The sequence below is a fragment of the Botryllus schlosseri genome, chromosome 15 (assembly GCF_051294905.1).
Source record: "Botryllus schlosseri isolate E-star chromosome 15, Bs_hap1, whole genome shotgun sequence".
Lineage (NCBI taxonomy): Eukaryota > Metazoa > Chordata > Ascidiacea > Stolidobranchia > Styelidae > Botryllus > Botryllus schlosseri.
The window spans coordinates 14,192,097-14,214,872 of record NC_137250.1 but is presented as its reverse complement, the minus strand read 5'-3'; the positions used below and the strand labels follow the sequence as shown (position 1 = coordinate 14,214,872).

The following is a 22,776-nucleotide window of genomic DNA, read 5'->3' as shown; positions in this document are numbered from 1 at the left end:
AGAGCTTAGATGACGATTTTCGATTGAATACAACTTAGGACCATTGATTCATTTATTACCGAGAATGTATTGGTCCAGAGCGAGTCGTAATTACTTTAACTATAGTTTAAAATGATTTGGTACTGTGTAGCTTACTTGCCGCACAGGCGGGGCAATAACTCGCAAAAGCGCATCCTACATGTCCCGCCAGGGTGAGGGCTCCGGTGCTTTCATCAAAATGTCGGGGAGTTGGCGTAGTGGTGACATCAAGTGTCAGCTACCCTGACGAACCTAGTTCGATTTTGCCTCGGAGGTTGATTTGGGCTCCTCTTATCCGTGTTGTCGTTACACCGACAAAAAAGCCAAGATAAAATAATAAAAGAAATCGCACGGAAAGAGCTGACGATAAAATGCAAGTAAGGGCATCTACAAAAGGACCTCCGAATAAAGATTAATATCGAATAAACTGTGACATCGGGCACTAGGCAAAAGGTTGTCGTTTCGACATCCTCTCCTATATGCCCATTGCATTGTATTGTGTCTATACATTGCGTGTGTCTTGATCGGATGAAATTATAATCTGACGATTATTGATATTGATGTCGCATCGTTCACGTCGCGTACACATACCCCGTCGTTGCCATCGTTACTTTCGAGAAACACAAGTAATGCACCTCAAAACAAAACATGCGAGTGTAAACAAATGCCAAGGTGGTTTCTTGGGTTGCCAGTAAACTCGCCCCAAAGTAAATTCGGCCCGTCGAATTCGGCCCTCGGTCACTTTGGCCGTCGGTGAATTCGGCTGTCGGTAAATTCGGCCCTCGGTAAATTCGGCCAGGGCCAGAGTAACAATAACAGTTACAATACCATTACCTAACCTGAACCCTAACCCTAATCCTAACCTAACCCTAACCTAACCCTAACCTAATCCTAACCTAACCCTAATCCTAACCCTAACCTAACCCTAACCCTAACCCTAACGCTAATCCTAACCCTAAACCTAACCCCTAACCCCTAACCTCCAAATCACTTGATAATATTATAATTATGTAATATAATACACATTATTAGTTATTACTTATTAGTTATTAGTAGGTTTAGGGTTAGGATTAGCGTTAGGGTTAGATTAGGGTTAGGGTTAGGTTAGGTTAGGGTTAGGTTAGAATTAGGGTTAGGATTAGTGTTAGGGTCCAGGTTAGATAATATTATAATTATGTAATATAATACACATTATTAGTTCGTAATACAATTTCACACAATGTTCTCCGAGGGCCGAATATACCGATCGAATTCGGCTGTCGGTAAATTCGGCCCCGTAAACATCGGCATATATATATACATATATATATTTATACGCATACCCTGTTCTCCAAATCACTTGATTATAATATAATTATGAAATTAATTCACATTAATAGTTGGTAATACATTTTTATAAAAAATTCTCCGAGGGCAGAATTGACCGAGTAACCAGTGAATTGACCGGTGAATTCGGCCGTCGGTAAATTCGGTCCCCGTGAATATCCGCACTATCTCCCGTGATTACGCGATCCACGCATACCCTGACATCCAAATCACTTAATAATAGTATAATTATGTAATTAAATCATGTTAACGGTTGGTAATACATTTTAATACAATATTCTCGGTGGGCCGAATTTACTGATGTAATGGCCGAATTTGCCTGGGCCGAATTTACTTTGGGGCGAGTTTACTGGCAACCGGTTTCTTGACTAGGATATTTATTATTTTTCAGAGTCTGTTGAGGCTGTTACCGTCGGTAGCATTTCAGTTACTAATTAGTTACCAATTATCATCCACTTTAGACCAGTGGTTCTACAAGTTGGCCATATCGCCCCTTATCACCAGTTCACGACCCATGGACGATTCTGATAGATAGCGAGTGAAAAAAAAATCGAAGCAGGTTATCGATATCGTGGTCATAGAAAGCATACGGTGGCGAAACTGTTAAGATGTTCAGTCAATTGTATTTCATTGACTGTTTGCTTTCTTGTCAAGTTCAATTCATAATCGATGTTGATAGAAAAGGGCCTATATTGACTTATCTCAGCCCACGACTGGTCAAAGGGATCAAATCACGTTGATCACACCAATTTATCATGTTGATGAATTCTCACAACTTCGTAGCAGCATCAAAAACTGTGGAACCAGAAGTAGTATACAATTACAAATATACTCTACTAAGTACTGCAAATAGATAAAACCTACTTGAGCATTCCATGATAAAGTAAAAGCGCTACATTACTGACATTAGAGCAAGTTTTTGCAACTTTTTTTTCAGCTTCCAACATAATCAGAATTTATGTAATAGCCTATGATGTTTTAAGTTGCCTCTAGGAACTTTACATTGCAACTTTTTTCTATTTTTCAAGCAATTTTTTCCTGCGACTTTTATTAAGTATTGCGCAAAATGTAAATGAGTAATTTGAAAAAACATGCTATGAAAGTATTTTTAGTATAGTTCTATTCTCTTTGATTTACATAACAAAGATCTATGTGATATGGATAAGTGATCTCAATGTTATCTATGATGCAATGTTTTCAAGCCAGAAGTTCAACATCCCCAGCCAAGCACGGCAGTGCCTGAACTATATGTAAATAGATCGCTTGATTAATTGTCGTCTAAATCTGAGGTAGTTCCCCATTTCATGGACGCCCAGGCGAGACGCATTTTCACTGGATCACCTTTTTCAGGCTATTGATTTTGTTAAAGTCACCAACACTGAGTATTGCTGCAATGCTTTGGGTAAAGCTTGCAGACCTAGAGGGTTTAAGGTGGGCCTGGTGGGGTATGTGACTCGTTTTGAGGAAGGGGAGTGGTGGATTATTGCTTCGCTATTTAATTTTTGGCGGAAAATTATTTATGCATTGTGTTATTTTCTTACTGCATATTGGCAAAAACTGTAACTTTCGGCGGTCTTGCCAGACCAACCCTGAAATGGGAAAGCATCAAATTTGACAGCTTTGCAGGAAAATGCTGTCATGTAAGTTTCAAAATTAAAGAACATGAAAGTGTATACATGACCGATTGAATAGCGAAGAAAGAAACGGAACAAGCATACACCCTGCAAATCGTAAACTGTTGGGTTATACAACATAGAGAGAGAGAGATATGATATTCTTTTTCGCCTGCACCATCGAGATGCTTTGACGACGGAGTTGCGATACGGCCCCATGAGGTCATCTAGTCTGCGCCCCCGTTTTTTTTTTCTCCTCCATGCTATCCATAATTGCTGAGCGCCTAGCAGGATAGCTGCGGATACCAATTTTCGAGTCTTTGGTATGACCCGGCCGGGGATCGAACCCACGACCTACCGCTCGAGAAGCCGGACGCTTAACCATTACACTTTTGTATCGTCTCATACCCTAATAATTGAAAAAAATTAGAAATGCAACTTTTTACTGCAACTTTTGTTGAAATGAAGTACAACTTTCTTGCGATTTTCGTGCAACGAAAATTTGCCCTAATGATGAGTGATGACCTGTGACTTTCAGGTGGGCGATAAAGGTATGTCGAACTTAACAAGGGGGCGATGAGTCAAAAAAGTTTGAGAACCACTGGTTTAGACCGCATCTCATTGTGCACGGGTTTTTCTGAGAGAAAGTGACGCAACAGTCAAATTACTTGGTAGTAAATAATATAGCTATTCGAAATGATGTTGAGCTTTTTTAAATCACATTTTGAAACATATCTTTCCTCTTTGTGTTAGCAATTACCGCATTCAGTCGAGTAATTGGTAGCACATCACAGCACAGAACTGCTATATTAATTGGTCGATTGATTTCAGTGTGATAGATATCGTAGGCTATAGTCAATTCTACAATATGACTCCTCAGTGTTATAGACTGACACCAACTATGTTATGTTGTCTGATTCTATCGATGTTGGCTCTGTCATGTGTGGATGGTCAGCCACCGAAATATAAAATCAAACCAAATATTCTGGGTCCTCCCTTACCACACAAGCCATTTGTCGTCGCATGGAATGTCGCCAGCGATAGGTGTGAAGAAAAATACGGTGTTCATCTCGATCTCAGTGACTTTGATATAATATACAACAGCAACAAAGGATGGAGAGGTGATGCTATGGTTATTTTTTACGCTGACCAGTTGGGCTATTATCCTCAGATTGATGAAAGCGGAAATATTATCAATGGAGGAATACCTCAGCTTTCCGATCTGAACGCTCACTTGACAAAAGCCAAAGAAGACATTGAGAAATTCATTCCCGACCCCGACTTTCAAGGGTTAGCAGTCATTGATTGGGAACCGTGGCATCCTCTGTGGCGCAGAATGTCTTGGGGACATTTATTAGCATATCGGAATCTTTCTATGCATAAGGTAGCTGTTGAACACCCGGAATGGACTCGTGATCAGGTGATCGCGGAAGCGCAATCCGAGTATGAATCTGCAGCCAGAGGATTTTTGAGCTTTACTCTTGAATTAGCGAGAATTGTTCGTCCGAATGCTCTCTGGGGACTTTATCTCTATCCTGACTGTTACAATTACAATAAAACTGGAGACAAATCAACCTTGGCGTGCACTGAGCGAACCCTCGAATTCAACGACGAAATACAATGGGTGTTTGACAAGAGTACTGGACTTTACCCATCAATATATTTGGGAGAATGGTTTAAAGGAGATCAGAATGGTATTTACTATGTAGCAAACCGCGTTCTAGAAGCAGTGCGTGTTGATGAAAATCGTGTTCAAAGTACAAGCATACCCATATATGCTTACCATGCTATTACTTACAGAAAAGAACCAGAGTTTGTCCACCTTTACGACTTGCGAAACAGCATCGGTGTAGCATCTGTCTTAGGCGCCTCTGGGTTGGTAATATGGGGCGACTACACAATCGCAGATTCAGTGGCAGCATGCCAAAATTTGAGCAATTACATTTCAAACGAATTAGGTCCTTATGTACGAATGACGTCTGACTATGCATTCCATTGCAGTGTGAGCCGATGTAGCGGAAAAGGTCGATGTGTATATTCTGGATACCCGGCCGGTACCAATAGTTTGGAACCAAGTTTCTTGAATGGGAATGACGCGTGGAACATTATTAAACGACATGGATACATGACATCCGAAATCTTTGGCGATGAATATCAGAAGGAGATGGCTGATAGTGGATTTTCAATTGTGTGTCAATGCTATGAAGGCTGGACTGGTGTTAGTTGTGAAAAACCTCAATAACTTTCTGGTATTGGCCTATTGCAACATAGACTACCGGAATGCATTACTGTCCATGCAATCATAACAAACTCATATTCCCTTGATATGCATTTTTTATCAATATTTTTGTTCACAAAAGGCTCACTATCAACTTTATATTTCCATTTTCATTGTATTTCATCATAATTAAAATGATGATATTGAATTTATATATGAATGTGACATTACAGTAGATTTCGTGACTTATGATTTGATACATCTATGGAGTAGGGCCATGAATTTACCATTGGACCATTATATCACATTTTCTTTTGTAATGGAAATTAACATTGTAGGCTACTCGTACATCGAAATAGCAGTCAATGCCAAATAGGATAACTATTTTGATAATACTGAGAAATGTTGATTATTAAATTTTATTATCTGTTAATTCCAATTTTTGTTAAGGAATAATGGTATTTTTAACGTACCGAGGTGTATTATGGTTATTGTTGATACTGGTAGACTTCTGCACAGTTAGTGATTGCACAAATCTCGACATCAAATCAAATATCCTCGGTCCAGCTCTGCCCCATAAACCATTCGTCGTTGTATGGAATGTCGCCAGTGAACATTGTGAGCAAAAATACGGGGTGCATCTTGGTCTCGGTGATTTTGACTTTGTATACAATAGGAATGAACGCTGGATTGGGGACGTGATGGGGATTTTTTCCAGTAACCAACTGGGATTGTGTCCAGAAATTGATTGCGATGGAAATATTGTGAACGGTGGAATACCGCAACTTGCTAATTTGGAGAGTCACTTGACGAAAGTAGGGAGAGATATCATGGACCTGATACCGGATCCTGAATTCCGCGGGCCCGTTGTGATTGATTGGGAAGGCTGGCATCCGCTGTGGGACAGAATGTCTTGGGGTCGTTACGTTGCTTATCAGAACCTTTCAATACAAAAGGTATCAGAGGAGCATCCACAATGGAACCATAGTGATGTAGTCGCGGAAGCAAAATCAGAATATGAAGCTGCTGCTAGAAGCTTTTTCAGCTCTACAATTTCTTTAGCAAGAATTATTCGTCCCAAAGCATTGTGGGGATATTACCTTTATCCAGATTGCTACAACGACAATAAAAGGGGTGTGAAGACATCTTTAAAATGCACCAATCAAACCCTTCGTTTCAATGATGAAATACAGTGGTTGTTTGATAAGAGCACTGCACTTTATCCTTCTGTCTATCTCGGGGAGTGGTTTGAAAGCGATCAACAAGCTGTGTACTACGTGGCGAATCGTGTCTTGGAAGCAGTGCGTGTCGACAATAACCGTGATGGTAATACAAGTATACCGATATTTGCCTATCACTCCATCACTTACAGAAAGGAATCGCACTTTCTCGGACTTGATGATTTGCGAAATACCATCGGCGTTTCGTCTGTGATCGGTGCATCTGGGATGATAATATGGGGTGATCACAAAGTTGCGAATTCATTGGAAACTTGCGAAAGCTTGCGTGATTGCATCTCAAACGAACTGGGTCCATATGTCAAGATGACGACAGACTACGCATTTCTCTGCAGTGTTAATCATTGCAGTGGAAAAGGACGTTGCGTGTATTCAGGATACCCAGACGATAAGAATCGTCAACGACACAAGCATTTTACAGCGGAGGATGTTTGGAGCGTCATCAGACGGTTTAGATTTACAGGGTACAGAATCTTCGATGAATACCGGGAAAAAGATTTTTTTAGTGAATTTTTCATTTCGTGCCAGTGTTACGAAGGATGGACCGGAATAGCTTGTGATGATCTTGTTACTGATATGCATATTTGAAAACATGGTTTATGCTATTTTTAAAATGCTTTGACCATTTCATGATTCAATCGAATATTATAGTCAATATTTTGCATCGTTAATTGAGTCAGACTTTTCGTTCCTTGTACATGGGCATATAGTGTGATATACAATATTTTGTGCTCTCCAATACCTGGCTGCATTTGAGATTACCTCATCACGATTTGATATAAGCATTTTGATTGTCTTACTATATTTATACGATTTTAAGGATTCCTCATTTTGCACTTTCCTCATGTTGGTATAATTTATATTGATATGTGTAGGCCAAGGTTGATTTTTTGTATTGATGGACTATCCAAAGCCATTTTGGCTTCTTACCATCCTTTAATTTCATCACAAATCTGTAGTGTTGTAAACTGATAAAAACTGATGAATATATGTCTGCTCTAGAATTGTAGTAAGTGTATGGCAAATCAACCTGTATCGAATCTGAGAATTTTATGCCTTCACGGCTACAGGTAAACGTGGAAAATTGAAATGTCGATTGAAGATTGAGTATCGGTGCGTTTTTTTTACAGACAGAGCGAGAAAACGTTCAGACAGAAGACTGGCTCGTTGCGTAAGATCTTGAAGAACAAAGCAGAATTAATGTATATGACAGCCCCAAACAGGGTCTTGGAACAGGGAAAAAGCGAAGGTATAGAATAAATATATAGCTCACCTCCTGGTACTACGAAGTTTTTTAATATAATGACTTTTACTTGGAACGTTGTATCGGTCAGACTACTTCAGAGTCACCTTTATGCTGTATCTAACGAGTCGAGTCAATGTGGCTCAACACCAGGGTTGTAATGATTCGAGTCGCGATTTTCTGATGACTCGACTTGACTCGAGTCATTTTCTCAAAATACAGAAATGACTCGAGTCAATCTGTGTATTGACTCGACTTGGAATCGAGTCATTGCTCATGACTCAGGACCAAGTCATTTGACTCGAGTCTTAGTCGGCCAAGACCGACATTTCATTGTAATTTCGAAGAATAGTAAAGTATCCACACTGTTGGTATTTCGCCTACTGGCACTGGTACTTGAAAATGCGATCAGAAACTGTTACGCGAGGAAAATTAGTATATTTTAAATGCGAACCATTCGATATCACCAAACACAGTTACAAAAAGTGGTTTTAATAGCAGTAAACATAATAACTTGGACTCGGTCTCGAGTCATAATACCATGACTTGGAATCGACCCACTGTTCGCTGACTTGGACCCAGACTTGACTCTGTGGTGAGTTAAAAATGACTCAACTCGACTGGAGTCAAAACTATAAAATTGATATTGACTTGTGACTCGGAGCCTTGCGACTTGGTTACAACCCTGCTTAATACGTTTGAAAAGTGTGTATGGAATCAGCATTTTAGTGATTGTGGCAATCTTGAGCCATCAATACTTGACATCGAATAACGCCCTGTTGGAAATTTGTAGGTAGGGTCGAAAATCTCAAATGTTTCAATTTCAACTTTATTTACCTGCAGATTGACTATCATATCATGAGTGCAGTACTAGTGACCACTGACCTCACTAGCCTTATATGTTATTTGAGGTTTATGTACGGCTGCAATCTTAAATCATGTTTACTGAGTAAGGCCGTGAGAAGTATTTTCGCAGCGGTCTCACCGCATCAGTCACTTCATAGTATTAGTTTTCATTTCTAATTTTTCTAATGCCAGGGGAGTCTGAAGATCAGTATGGCTGGTGGTTTTCGACGGAGACAGATGCCTACAATGCTCAGGAATACACAGACTGCTGTAAAGGGTACCAGAAATCGGTGGATGAAGTAGCAGAATTCATGGCTGCAAACGGTCCCTTCAATGGTTCGTTCGGTACTGTACGGACCTGGTATCGCATAATTGCCATGTAATATCTTTGAAGGTGTTCTCGCTTTCAGCCAGGGGGCTGCGTTTCTGAGTTTGATTTGTGCGTTGCAAGAAAAAGGAGGTATGTCACAATTTGTGATCATTCTATGTTTCTAGTCGCTGATTGTCGGGCCAGCTAGGCCTACACTTCATGTAACTGAATATTACTCGAAATGATTCCACTTCTTCTCGAATTATTAACAGACCTGCAATAGCTACAACATACCTACAGTGCTAAAACATCAATTGAGTGGTCGCCCTACTGCGTTTGTCAGATACTTATTATGGTTCTACGGTTTGTGGCCACGTACTCCCCGCTCATCATCATACTTATTGCATTTATCTGCGTAGAAAATATATTTCGAACAGGTTATTGAATTATTGAATTTTTCCTTATCTCGGTGCGGTGTAGCCTCTGCATCCACGGCCATTGAAGATAGTTTCGAAATCTCATGTTACTGCATAGCCATTCGTATTACAAGATTATATTCACCCTCACAAAATGCTAAGATGTGACGGACTGTTTACCAACAAACGCTAATGTAGCGTCGTCCCCGACTATATTTATATGTTTCGAAAATCTGGACTACGTTTCAAAGGGTTTAACCTTACTTTTGTTACTTCTACTTTAGCAGTTTGGCTGACCTTCGGACATATGTTCCGTTACATGTGTTGTTTTCATCGAGTATTTGTACTGGCAATGCATTCATGCAATGGAGGAGAATTCTCTTCGACAAAATCAAAGTGAAATCGAAGTAGTTTCGCTTTGAAAACTAAACAAAGTAAACGAAGTAGCAGTCTAAAATGTAGTCATATGGTTATACGTGCTAGGAGTCCACTCGCAAACCACTCGCATTCACGTACTTCGTTATTGACCAGTGACCACCTCTGCTTATACTTCAGTTGCACTTGCTCTACTCAGGTCATCCCCCGCAGCTATCAGCCACAGAAGAAATCACAGCTATAAGTCCCAAAGAATTTGCCACACAACCAACTAATAAGCTGGCACCACGATTCCACGTACTTCAAATATGTAACATACTGCTTTGTTTCTAGACGAACGGTTTAAATTTCAATTCGCAATATTTGTGGCTGGGTTCAAGAGCAGGCAATCGCAACACCGCCACTTATATGATACCATCGTCACCATTCCAACTCTGCATGTTATCGGCGACACCGACCGCGTGATACCGAGAGGTAATCATAGTTGGCTACACTATCCACCACACCAGTGCTTTTCAACCTGTGTGACGGTTCGCAGTAGTGCGAATGAAAAAAATTGCAGTGCGAATGACGAAGGTGGTGCGAACAGTGCGAATGAAAATCCGGATCAAGTGCGAATGAAAACCGTCAATAATTGTTAATTTTTCTGACTTGGAATAATTCAAATAAACCTAATAGGAAATTTAAGGTCGGTGTAACTTTTGTAGTGGCGACGCAATCGTAAAAACTTGTCTAACTTACGACGCACCGCTAATCGTAGATCTTACAAGCCGTCGTGAATGACGTCTAATTGACTTTCTATTTTCTTTCGCTAAACAATCATAATATTTTCGTAATAACTGTTCGAATAGTGCGAGACTCCAGGATAGTAGTACATACCATCATTACAGACTCATATTTGCAAGTTACTTAGGGTTACCATACGTCCTCTTTTAAGAGGATTTGTCCTGTTTTTTGACTTTTTTGAAAGTATCCTCGGAGGACGCCCTTTTGTCCTCTTTTTTGAAAATTGAGGTCACATTTAGAGCAAAATGCGAGTGATAGGTATGCCGTAAATTAGCACAGAAGTGACGCTCCGGCGGGTATTTCGAAGTGAAAAACGGTTATTTGAGCTCTAAGCGAAAAGTTGACCTTCTTTTTTTTTAGCAATGTGGAGAGAAAAAACGGTATTTTGAGCTCTGGGCGGAAAGTTGACCTTTTTTTTAAGTTAACCGATTACAAAGTGGGGAAAATTCACCGATTTTTGAGAATTCTTCTCCGGTTTTGCAAGTCTCAAATTTATGAAAAAGTGTCCTCTTTTTAGATTTCAAAAAATATGGTAAGCCTAAAGTTACTGGAACGCAAATTTTTACCCCTTCAAGGTATTAAAGCATAGACGGCAATAGATATATAATTTTGGGTCGACACGGTGTTTGTTGAATTTATTTCAAAAAATCATGCGATAGTTTTTACATTTCCAAGACACTGTTATGCTATGGGTACTGTAGCCTATCAACGAGACACGCAGAAAATATGGCTTTATCGTGAGAATTCTTGATAAGATTTGTCCGACTGGTTTTTCTGGAAATCATGGTCGAAGACCGCTGGGATGAACTAGTGTAGGGGTTTGTTTGTTTTGGGGTATTCATGGTGTTTGTCGACTACGATGGTCATTTACACCAGGCCGATATTCTTCTTATTTTTCCGTAACTACCGACTTATAGCACGGCCCACCTCTAGGCTTTTGTAAGACATCGCTGACGCGGATGAGGTGGCGAGGAGGAGCCTAGGTAAACCTCCAACACTTAGCTGTCGGAATTCGGAAGTCGACCTCGGTCGGACTCGAACCCGCACCCATTGGTGTTGCAGCCGCGGATTATACCACTGCGCTATCTCGCCACCAGTGTAGGGGTGTTCAACGAGCGAGTTCAGGCCTATGGGACTCATTCATCTCGAGCCAACCCCTTCTGCGTAGGGGGCCGGGGCACATGAAGACGTAAAGTTTTGGCCAACAAACCGCTGATAAAATGCAGTGCCAAAAACATTAGCGGCGACAAAACCTTGATATGAAAATGACCGATGCCGGATGGCCAAACTTTTCGATATGGATATGCTCCGTTGTCGGCACGGAATAGTCCAGTTCTGGTGATCGGAGTAGACAAGTAGTACAACTGCGACACGCAGAGGAATTTAATTTGCCCTAATTTGAAATCGCGTGCGTAAGACATGTTTTGTAGAGCTGTGGTGGGTAGAATTGTGGTGTGCACGTTCTGTATGTCATTCATGTCATCAAAATCGTGGCTTACAACAGTAATATTCAAAATGAATTTTTTTCATGGGTGACGCTCGGGTCGCGAGATGCCACAAAAACTCAGATTTTGGTGGTATATATAGTCTAAAAGCTTCTTTACCGTTATTAAACTGTTATGAATTCTCAAGTTAGATTGAGCTAAAGAGCAGAACACACAGTATCATGAGTATGAGTATATTTGCTCGTCTCATATTCTCGCGAGACAGAATTTAGAGCTCGCTACCTTATAATCCGTTGCTCCAATGTGCCTACTCTCCATGATCGTTTTTGCACCTTATGTTCCAAGACATAAGGCAATAGTCTCAAAACAAACATATGGGTTTTTCACCTTTTCGACAAACTGGAGCCTCCGGGAACTTTGTGTCAGCTCTCAAAAACGATTTCTGCCAGCAGTCATTTTTCACTCGCGAAAAATACGCTGTATTTTGGATAGGAGGCAGAACAGATTTTAAGACCAGGCCATCCGCGCACTAGTAGACGTTCTTGTACAAAGCCCTAAAACTTGTTTGGCTGAGAAGGGTGTTAGTGAAATAATTGAAATCAAAAGGGGCGAAAAACGTTGCCTTTTTAATGGGACACTTGATAGCTTAAGTTAGATAGCAGCTAATTTGTTGCACATCTGAACAAAATGTGGGTATCTTCATCTTCTTTCTGTGTAACAATTTTCGGTTAGTTTGTGCGAATGAAATCTATTTTCCAAAAAAAGTGCGAATGGAGCTCAAAAAGGTTGAAATGCACTGCACCACACTATCATACTATGCAACTGCGTATGATATGTATCATATTGTATTTGTTATCTATTGCCGCATTTTCAGGTATGAGTGATGAACTACTGAATTCATATCAAGATCCGGTTATATTGAGGCACGCCGGCGGCCATTTCGTTCCCACGTCGGCACCGCAGAAATCGGAATATGCAAAGTTTTTGAAGCAATTCCTCGATTTACGGTGATACACTGTGCCAGAAACCTAGAAAGAATTTATTTCAATAGGCAATGTGTATGCAATGCGCGAACTATGATTTCGAAATTTGAAGAGGTAGGCTAATTGTAGAATGTCGGTGTCCAGTTCATCTCGCCATGAATTGGAGCGCCTGATATATAGTGAAAGACGAACAAAAGTTAATCTCGCACACTAAAATGAAACCAATAAATCTATTTCGCAAATGAATAAATGAAACCTGAACAAATCGCGACTTGCTGAATTCGAAGTCATGAAACTCTTGTAAGAAATGGAACTCAACAAAGGGACTTGATTTCATCGTTGGGGGATGTTGCTTGAGTAGGGAACGTTATCAACTCGAGAACTGTAACTGTAGCCGCTGTAACGGACTTGACTCGGAGTCAAATACTCAAGTAGTCAAATACTCCATTTGGCAAAGCATTTTGACTTGTGGTTCGAAGGTAGTGACTTGATCCCAAGACTGTGAGGTGGTCTCTGATAGCGGTCAGATTAAAAGCGAGGTTGCAGGTTTTCGGACAGACCGGCGTCCATGCAGTTCCGTTTATTTGAAATTTCATCAGATGAAACAATGCAAAGATTGGAAGGAGTCGAGAGGACTTTTGGCGTGAGTTTAATTGATTGACTTCACCATGACCTACAAATATAATAATTAAAGAAAGCAAGAACATGTTAAAAGAGGCATGCGATTGCACACTTAATGAGGGGTAGCGTACAAAAGTATCAAAGAATGGGCAATTGGGCATACTATGATGCGGAATGATACAGCATTGCTGGATAGGCGAATGGTGAAGTCAATCCGGCAATATCAAGACAAAGCCGAACCATGGCGTCTATCGCCTCAAGCCATTGCTATATCGCTCAAAAGGCTATTGAAATTATGGTGTTTACCATGTTCATAATGTTCAGATGTTCATAGCTGCGGTGGACCGACGTTAAAAGGAAGGATATGCTGTAATCCATTGCTATGGTAACTTACTGAATAAGCTATGCTGTACCGCGTACCAGTTAGTTTTGTTTCCGTTCCTGAGCAATGCATATATTACAGTCGTCGTCGGGACTATTCGTAGCATATTCCTGACACTCTCTGTATTAAAATGATTTACCGCGATTGCACATATAAACTATGGTTTGCCGTAATAGTATTTTCGTCCTCGATACTTACTTCGACTGGGTCGAATGTGAAGTCAAATATCATCGGTCCGCCGTTACCGCGTAGGCCATTTGTCGTTGCCTGGAATGTTGCAAGTGAAAGGTGCAAAGAACAGTATGGCGTGACTCTTGATCTCAGTGACTTTGATATAATATACAACCGGGACAAAGGTTCGGATGGTGACGTAATGGTGATTTTCTATTCTCGCCAGCTTGGGCGATACCCTTCCATAGGTTTGAATGGGGAAATCATTAACGGTGGAATACCTCAGCTTGCTGACTTAACTGGTCACTTAACTAAAGCAGCAGCGGATATTGTGGAGATAATACCCGATGCTACCTTTCAAGGCATTGCTGTGATTGATTGGGAACCGTGGCATCCACTATGGGATAGAATGTCGTGGGGTCATCATGCTGCCTATCAAAATATGTCGGAAGAAAAAGTTCTCAAAGAACATCCAAAGTGGACTCGAGATCAAATCAAAGTGAAAGCAAAATCGGAATACGAAAGTGCAGCCCGCGAGTTTTTCGCTTTTACCCTTCAACTTGCGAAAATAGTTCGCCCGAAGGCAAAGTGGGGCTTTTACAACTTCCCGAATTGTTTCAATTACAACAAGACTGGAGACAAATCTACATTGGCGTGCACCATTCGAACTCGGCAATACAATGATGATATACAGTGGATATTCGACGATAGCACCGCGCTTTACCCGTCCGTTTACCTTGGCGATTGGTTCAGAGGTAATCGAAATGCGGTGTATTACGTTGCAAACCGAGTCCTGGAGGCTGTGCGTGTTGATGAGAATCGAGTTGGAAATACTAGTATACCAATCTTCGTATACCACTCTCTCACCTACAAAAAAGATGCTCACTTCGTACAGCCGTATGATTTGAGGAATAGCATTGGTGTTGCATCGTTACTCGGTGCATCTGGTATTATAATATGGGGGAGCTATCAAATGACCGACTCAGCGGAGAATTGCAAAGGTTTAAGCAGCTACCTTTCAAATGAGCTTGGTCCATATGTGAAAAAGACATCGGATCTCGCATTTAAGTGCAGCGTGAAACATTGCAACGGGAATGGTCGTTGTGTCCACACCAGATATTCAAATTTTACGACCGATAAGAGATATACTAACGTTGAACTCTTGAATGTCAATGACGTGCGTAACTTCGTGAAGCTATATGGAAGTCATAGCCTTTACAGGGCTTTCGATGATCAAGCAATGCGACACGCTATGCTCACTAGTGGTTATTATGTTACTTGCCAGTGCTATGAAGGGTGGACTGGAAAATCGTGCGATTTTAGTCCAACGTGATGTAGCGCATACATATTGAAATAGATTCCATGTCTCGATGATACCAGAAACAGACTTGGACAATTAAATAATTCTAGTTGTTTAAATAAGCATATTCGAGTAATATGCCGGTAATCTATGTTCCTATGATATAATATCTTTATTGTAATCTAGTTTCTGGTTTACCCGAACATTCTACAGAAGAACTGTATAATGCGAAACGAGTAGAGATATCTGTACGGATATCTGTCTTTCTCGTGCTTACGAGAAATAAGTCTGATTAGATATGAACTGAGCATGATTGAATTTCCAAGTTTTTCGCGAATAATCCAGTAATTCTAATTATAGTCTAATTTGGAAAAAAATTAGCTAATTCTAGTTCAAGTCTAATTCGAAAAAACGGTGTAGCTATAATTCTAATTCCGATCGAATTTGGAAAATCTGAACATTTTCTATAGTCGTCCAACTAGACCAGATCAGCAGCACAGCAGCACACCAAATCACAAACGAACTCGTTGGTTGCGAAGTGACGTGTTGCGTCTCGAATACGAGAGTTTACGTGAGTTCAAAGCGCCGTCGGGTAAGATGGCCGCAAAATATTTTCAAGTAACAATACTCGGCAATCACATTCGATATAACTAATTCCTAAGGCAAGTTTTTGTTGCACTAAAATCGGGAGAATGTTGTACTTAACACTTAACAAAAGTTGCAGTAAAAGTTGCATATATAATATTTTAAAATTATTAGGGTATTATAGGTATAACCCAACAATTTGGGATTTGCAGGGTGTATGCATATTTTGTTTCTTTCTTTACTATTCAATCGATCATGCATGCACTTTTATGTTCTTTAGGTTTGAAACCTACATGGCAGCATTTCGCTGTCAGCTCCTGCAGATGACCTGTCAAATTTGGTATTTCCCATTTCACAGGCGACCGACCAAAATCACATTTTTACCGGTATGCATCAAGAAAATAACGCAATGCGGAAATAATTTTCCCCAAAAATCCAAACAGCAAAGCGATAACCCATAAAACAAATCAAATACCACATCCAAACCCCCTAGGTCTGCAAACCTGGTCAAAGGCGTTGCAGCAAAACTCAGTGTTGGTGACTTGAACAAAATCAATAGCCTGGAAAGGGTGATCTAGTGAAATTACAATTTTCGGCGGTCTCGCCTAGGCGTCCGTGAAATGGGAAAGGACCTCAAATTTAAACGGCAGTGAATAAATCAAGCGATCTATTTGCATATAGTTCGTGAATTGTAGCCCTTGGCTGGGGTTGTTGAACTTCAAACCTGTCAGCCATTGTGTCATAGATAACATTCAGATGCAGCTAATCCATCACATGGCTTTTTGTTATGCAAATCAAAGAGAGAACCAGACTAGAATAGTTTTATAGCATGTTTTTTAAATCACTCCGTTACATTTTGCGCAATACGATAAAAGTTGCAATGAAAAATAGAAAAAGTTGCAATATAAAATTCATTCAAACAGCTTAAAACATCATACTACATATGCTCCGAGTATTTATGAAGCTCCTCGAAGCTTTAAAAAAGTTACAAAAACTTGCCCTACTAATTACTGATTGCAGAAATTCTGATTTGCCGCATTTTATTGTAATGCCATCCTGCTCTCGACATGAAACGCTTCATGACTTGTAAACATTTTCAAGTTTTGTGATCACTTTACATTTTCAGTTATATCTATTGTTATTTTGACGCCTCAGATACAAATGCCTAAAAACAAACGGCCCCAAAATATCCAGACGACCCGATTTTGGGTCGCAACTCATTGGTTGAGAAGCAATGATCTATAACTCCCAGATACTACTAGCTGAGTACGACCGGCAAGTGGATCGTGTACCAATTCGGCAACGTTCAACAGTTGAATTCATAAATTCGATCCGGGAATGGATGGAATCGCCAACGTCGACCGATAGAATCGCCTGACCACAGCCATCCTGAGTCAACAGGGCATGTTGTACCCAGAGGTGGTCAGTAACGAAGTACTTCTACTTTTTCGAAGTACTCAAGTAGTTTTCCTCTACTTCTGGTACTTACTCAAGTAGATCTGATTTTCGCTACTTCTACTTCGTAATATTTTGTGATTTACTTTCTTACTTTTCGCTATTTTCAGTTTGTCAAGTAGAAGTAGTCTATTCCTCCTATCAGGAAGGTAGCCTGAGGAATTTCGGGGCTGTTTTCACGGAGTATCTACATTTAATTTTCATAAAAGTTGAGTAAAGCCCAGAATTTTCGTCGCTTTTCGCGCTCAGCGGATACGGAGTGACCAGTATGATTTCACTAAAGTATCGGTGAATATATTTTAGGTAGCGGATTGGCGTGGTTCCGTTCACATCGCATTGTCGCCCTTCGCCCATATAAAATATTTCATCAGAGTATATATGGCTCATCATAACGTTTTAAACTACCATTTACTTATCATATCGTAATCTAGCAGTCCATATGGCGTGTCCTAATCTGGAAAGTGGACTCTTACTTTTTTTTTAGTTTTAGAGCTGTTTTAACATACCACCTTTGAAACTTTCTGAACTAAAGACATGAAATACATTTTCCGCTTTTAGAAGTAGTATTTATATTTCACTTTCAATTCCCAGTATCAGATACTTTGACTTCCTATTAATATCAGTTCTTTTGTCTGGATAACATACATGTTGAAGAATAAAAGCCTTTAATTTACGGAAATAAAGCTACACAATATGGCATTTTAAAGATCCACCATATTTTTTATTCACGTTTACTAATCGCGCAAAATGTTTGCACTGTATCCGATACAACTTCTCCCTATTGCCCTTTGACTAAACTACGGGCCTTATAATATGGGGAAGTGCGCCATACCATGATATTTTCTAACACGTGCTGTTCGATTTAACAGATGATTAGTATCGCATTTCCATATAAATACTATCATTTTCATCCCATGATGCGGACGAATGCTTATGCTGTCGAAAATTGAATACCTCCTGGTATGCATCAATATGTATCAAGCTCGGCCCCTTTCGCATAGCTCTATTTGCAGCTTTTGACAATCCCTGCGAACGAATTTCGATCGTTTTCACAACTGCTTACTTACTTGAGTAGATTTAAAGCCAGTCAATTCTAATTCGACTTCAAGTAGTTTTAGGTTTCTTATGGAAGAAGTACTTCTACTCGTACTTGAATAGATTTTTTTCGTCGCTACTTCTATTCTACTTGAGTAGCTTTCTTGACTACTTTGACCACCTCTGGTTGTACCACGTGTTAGAATGCTAATCTCACCCCTTGCAGGAAAACGTACACACGTTCAATTATCAGGGGTCACCAGAGGTCATATTTTGCAGCCCGCGATGATCTGATTTGAGATTTCGGAAGAACACTAAGTAAAGCATTATTGAAATGCCTAAATTGATTTCACTTTCAATATATATATGTATATTTAAATAAGCTATTCTTCTGTGCCTAGCATCACTATTCCTCACGAGCTGAACTGGCTTTGGCGATGGCATTAGAATTCCATTGAGAGAGAATCAGCTGAGATGAATTGGCACATTGCCTTGAAGTATCGGTATCAGTTTGTTAATATTTTCATCATTTCAAAACACCACAAAACTGCGATACTATGAAAAGATAGGAAGGTACCGAAACAATGGCCCAGACTAGTGGTTCCCAACCTGTGGTACGCGTACCACTAGTGTTACGCGAAGGTCTTTCAAGTGGTACGCGAGTAGATTCTGATTGCAGTATAGGCTGACTCAGGATCTCCTTTGTCAACTGGTACGAAACAAGATGACCAAGTGGACGAATATCTTATTAAAATACCGTTGGAAAATTGCTGGTAATATCCAGGCAAGACCAAATACCCCAGTAAAGAAACAATAAACTAACAGACCAACAACAAAACAAAGCTTGGCTACTCTCACTACATCGCTTACGAAAATGAACATACGTGCGCTCCAAAACAGTCCAAGGGGCGAGTAAGCCATAAAGAAAATACTATCCACAGTGACAGGAGTTATTAGTTCAGGTGGGGTTGATTTTGAGTTTTTTGAAGCCGTCATCGTAGTGATAAGATCGTCGTCTTGGGTAGAGGCAATCCCATCAATGTCGGCCTACGGGGAAAAGATCTAGTCGTAAAGCATTGGGATTCTTACCTAACCAAATTACGTTTTAATGTATTTGACCACACGAATTCCAAATGGATCCTTTACAGAAGTCATATACTGCGCCCTAATATGGGCAGTATATTGTCTGTTTCGCTGCCTTCGGCAGCTCGAAACGGTGGAAACATTCTTCGACCGCCTTTGGCGCGAGTAACTAATGTAGGCTAGGTGGTACGCGAGCACTGCATAAAACCTCGAAATGGTACGTGGGTGGAAATGGTTGAGAACCGCTGGCCCAGACAATACCAAGACCGAAACGCTTAGAAAACGGCTTGCAGGGGTTCTCAGCCTTTTTTAGCCGTGGCCCATTTTGCAGTTTGAAAATGTTCTGTGGCCCGCCTCTTATCCTAGAGCAGTGGTTCCCAACCTTTTTGTCTTCATTCCCCACTTCAGAAATATTCCTAGCCTCCATTCCCCACCAGGACGGTAACAGCACTTCGTCAGCCCCCCTCCCAAAAAAACAAGTTGGTCTTGGGCCCCTTTTACCGGGTGATAAACCCAACTTCTGGGTGGCTTCGCCCTCAGCCTGCACACTTTTTCCCCGCTACTTATCATCTACATTGGGTCTACTGTTTAGTGCGTCGCCTTATTTCGACTGAACGCTCGAAGCGCGAAAAATTTATATAATTCATGTTTGAATCGGTCAATATGATCGGGAATTGCATTTATTTTGCTATCAATTTTATACCCCCTCTCTATGCTCACGTGATCAGATTTACCGCTGGGTGAGGTCTGTGGGATAAGGTAGGACCCCTGAATAAGAAATAAACATCTTCGGGCGGACCGGTTGGTATATTGACTTCGCTAAAATATGCTATTTCGTGACCTCCTATATCTGCTATGTCAAAAGATATGGAAATCGCCAAAACTAAAAAGCACACACGATTGCAAATTGGTATTGCTTTGCCGTCATTTTTCCTGTGGGGTTCAGATCGCCAGGACAGGAATATTCGGCGGCTGCCATTTAGCCGCCTATGGACAATTAAACATATTTGTATATTGTATATCGAAGTTTTCGGTCACCACAAGGGCAATCCTTCTCGGCCAAGGTCTTCTCGCTGCTGATCGTTCTGGCACAGTCGCATGTTACATGGCATATAACTTCATGTGTCTTGGTGCGTCGGGGCGCAGTGATGGCCGACGCCGAAGTCTCCATTTCTATAAATTCTACGTATTTTCGTGGGGGAAGGGTACCCAATAATCAAGATATTCGGCAATATTAAATCGAGCACCCAGCTCGAAAAATATTTGAAAAAGTGGCATAGATTTCCCAAAATATACTATATCATTTATGTTAATTCACGAAATAATTTTGGGCCCCTTTGTGCTCGCCTCCCTCCCCTCCCCCAATTGGGGGGGGGGGTTGGGTGCGGCAGTTACGGTCCTGTTCCCCACTACCCAACACTTTTGTCATCACAGAGCAGCTATTTACTGGTTTGACTAAACAAGACACACAACCACACCAGTACGCAAGACTATCGCCTATAACTGCAACATAAAACGTATCGTGAACCGATACCAGTAACGCTCTAAAATTTCACGAAAGCGTTATTTCACGTCAAACTAGTCGTGCTGGATGCGATTGTGACGCCATCATTGGTCATCCAGAGCTAAAAATGAGGTTTTGGGAACAACACGCAATATGATTGTCGATACGTACATTCCAGAGCAGCTAACCGGTAACGGTAATCGCGCATGTGTCTCCGTGAATATGTAGACTGTCCTGTACATAATTTTGAACAAATGCGCCTATTCCCCACTAGAAACCCTTCAATTCCCCACCAGTGGGGAATTCCCCACCGTTTGGGAACCACTGTCCTAGAGTCATATAGTCCTGGTTGATGCGTGATAATCGCCGGCGTCAATATGCCTTATTTCTCTAAACTATGCGCATTTTTCTTGCTATTTATAATGAAATATAGACCTCTAGCGACATGAAATCGCAATCAGCCCGAAGAAAATTTTCAAGTCGAATAAATCTTAAAAAACGACTGACGAAATGGCTTTCTTCGAGCTCCCTCCCCCCCCCCAATTGGACGAGTTTAGGGCGCGGCAGTTACGGTAATGATAGCCGATATAACTCTTGTGTATACGTTATGTCCGTCCATTGTTCCACGCCCGTAGCGAAACACAATGATCTAATCCCCGCACCCTGCAGTTTGCGTGATTGGGGTTTTAGTTCCACTATGTTTCAGACTGATATATATACTGTGATATCGAAACGATGTTGGGCCAGCTTCAACCAATTCTTATCGTGATTACAGTTAATGGGATACTACAAAGAAGAGGAGAAAGAATTTTTATGATACAAGCTGTGGTGGTGCCGTATACGTCCACAAGAAGTTGATACATGATAATAAATTGCAATTATTAGGACTATTTTGATTTCACAACAATACGATCTGCCGATGTAGGATACCGCAAATCTACATCAAATACACACCGAGTTTAAGGCACACCCTTTTGAACGGCACACGACATATGAACCTGCAGGAATGCTTGGTCACTTTATCATTAACCTCCAGTCAATATCTAATCAAACTTATTTTCGTTGGTGTTAGTTAGGCAATTTTCCCTCTAATTTTTGACGAGTCAGCGCGCACTCACCAACTCACTGCGCGGTCCCTTGGACAACAGTGCGTAACGACTAAAATGAAGGTCATCACTTCCGATTTCTTGTGCGCAGCTTAGATTTTCTGTGCGCAGAGACTGCGCACGTGCGCGGCTTAGAGGGAACATGGGCTGTAGGTTGTCATCATACAAAAGACACCGTTTCCCCTTTCCGTTTTCGAATTGTACATTGTGACTGTATACTTCTCATCAGAGTCGGCTGAAAACTTCGATTATTAGAATACCTATATGTTTTGACCTAATATCATAATAAATATAACTAAATTTTCACTAAATCTACAATGATCCAAAAAGCTCCGTGGCCCACCTCAAAATGCCCCTGTGGCCCATGAATCACTGTTTGAGAACCCCTGTGCTAATCGAACCGTTATTACGAAAATATGATGATTGTTTAGAGCAGGGGTGTCAAACTCAGGACCAGTCAAATTATTCCGAAATGGTACCTCGTGCTCTTGCTTTTCACTTGAATACTTTAATATCACATGTAGATAATACATGGATCACATGGTTTTTAAAGTACCAAATAGCGACATCTTTATTCGCGAACAATGGAATTGACAAAACTACGACGATTGTCCGGTTAAACACAGTTGAGAACTGCTAAAACAGTGGCGTTAACGAAAGTTGGCATATTCTATGCTCCCCTTGATTTAGTCGTAATCTGGTGTTGGCCCTGCATAT

At 40.7% G+C, this 22,776-nt stretch overlaps 4 protein-coding genes across 4 annotated transcripts; all 4 read left to right on the top strand.

The window, feature by feature from the left end:
• Positions 1-1,709: 1,709 nt before the first annotated feature.
• Positions 1,710-5,652, top strand: LOC145456692 (hyaluronidase-1-like). The gene has a single exon (XM_080334794.1). It carries the CDS (start codon positions 3,826-3,828, stop codon positions 5,197-5,199), a length of 1,374 nt encoding a protein of 457 aa, XP_080190920.1. The 5' UTR covers positions 1,710-3,825; the 3' UTR covers positions 5,200-5,652.
• LOC145456694 (hyaluronidase-1-like) lies at positions 5,631-7,417 on the top strand. Its single transcript, XM_080334795.1, has one exon. It carries the CDS (start codon positions 5,631-5,633, stop codon positions 6,999-7,001), a length of 1,371 nt encoding a protein of 456 aa, XP_080190921.1. The 3' UTR covers positions 7,002-7,417.
• On the top strand, positions 7,342-13,082 carry LOC145456696 (esterase OVCA2-like). Its single transcript, XM_080334797.1, has 6 exons — positions 7,342-7,483; positions 7,544-7,662; positions 8,695-8,838; positions 8,897-8,962; positions 9,937-10,077; positions 12,709-13,082. Exons 1-6 carry the CDS (start codon positions 7,431-7,433, stop codon positions 12,843-12,845), a joined length of 660 nt encoding a protein of 219 aa, XP_080190923.1. The 5' UTR covers positions 7,342-7,430; the 3' UTR covers positions 12,846-13,082.
• Positions 13,083-13,227: 145 nt separating this feature from the next.
• On the top strand, positions 13,228-17,011 carry LOC145456691 (hyaluronidase-1-like). The gene has a single exon (XM_080334793.1). It carries the CDS (start codon positions 13,951-13,953, stop codon positions 15,322-15,324), a length of 1,374 nt encoding a protein of 457 aa, XP_080190919.1. The 5' UTR covers positions 13,228-13,950; the 3' UTR covers positions 15,325-17,011.
• The last annotated feature ends 5,765 nt before the right edge of the window (positions 17,012-22,776 follow it).

Bases quoted from the DNA above. Each gene is read 5' to 3' on its own strand.
- LOC145456692 (XM_080334794.1), top strand. From the start codon at position 3,826: ATGACTCCTCAGTGTTATAGACTGACACCAACTATGTTATGTTGTCTG.
- LOC145456694 (XM_080334795.1), top strand. From the start codon at position 5,631: ATGGTATTTTTAACGTACCGAGGTGTATTATGGTTATTGTTGATACTG.
- LOC145456696 (XM_080334797.1), top strand. From the start codon at position 7,431: ATGGCAAATCAACCTGTATCGAATCTGAGAATTTTATGCCTTCACGGC. The intron at 8,839-8,896 runs GTTCGTTCGGTA...ATATCTTTGAAG, and splicing joins TGCAAACGGTCCCTTCAATG to GTGTTCTCGCTTTCAGCCAG. The intron at 8,963-9,936 runs GTATGTCACAAT...CTTTGTTTCTAG, and splicing joins TGCGTTGCAAGAAAAAGGAG to ACGAACGGTTTAAATTTCAA.
- LOC145456691 (XM_080334793.1), top strand. From the start codon at position 13,951: ATGATTTACCGCGATTGCACATATAAACTATGGTTTGCCGTAATAGTA.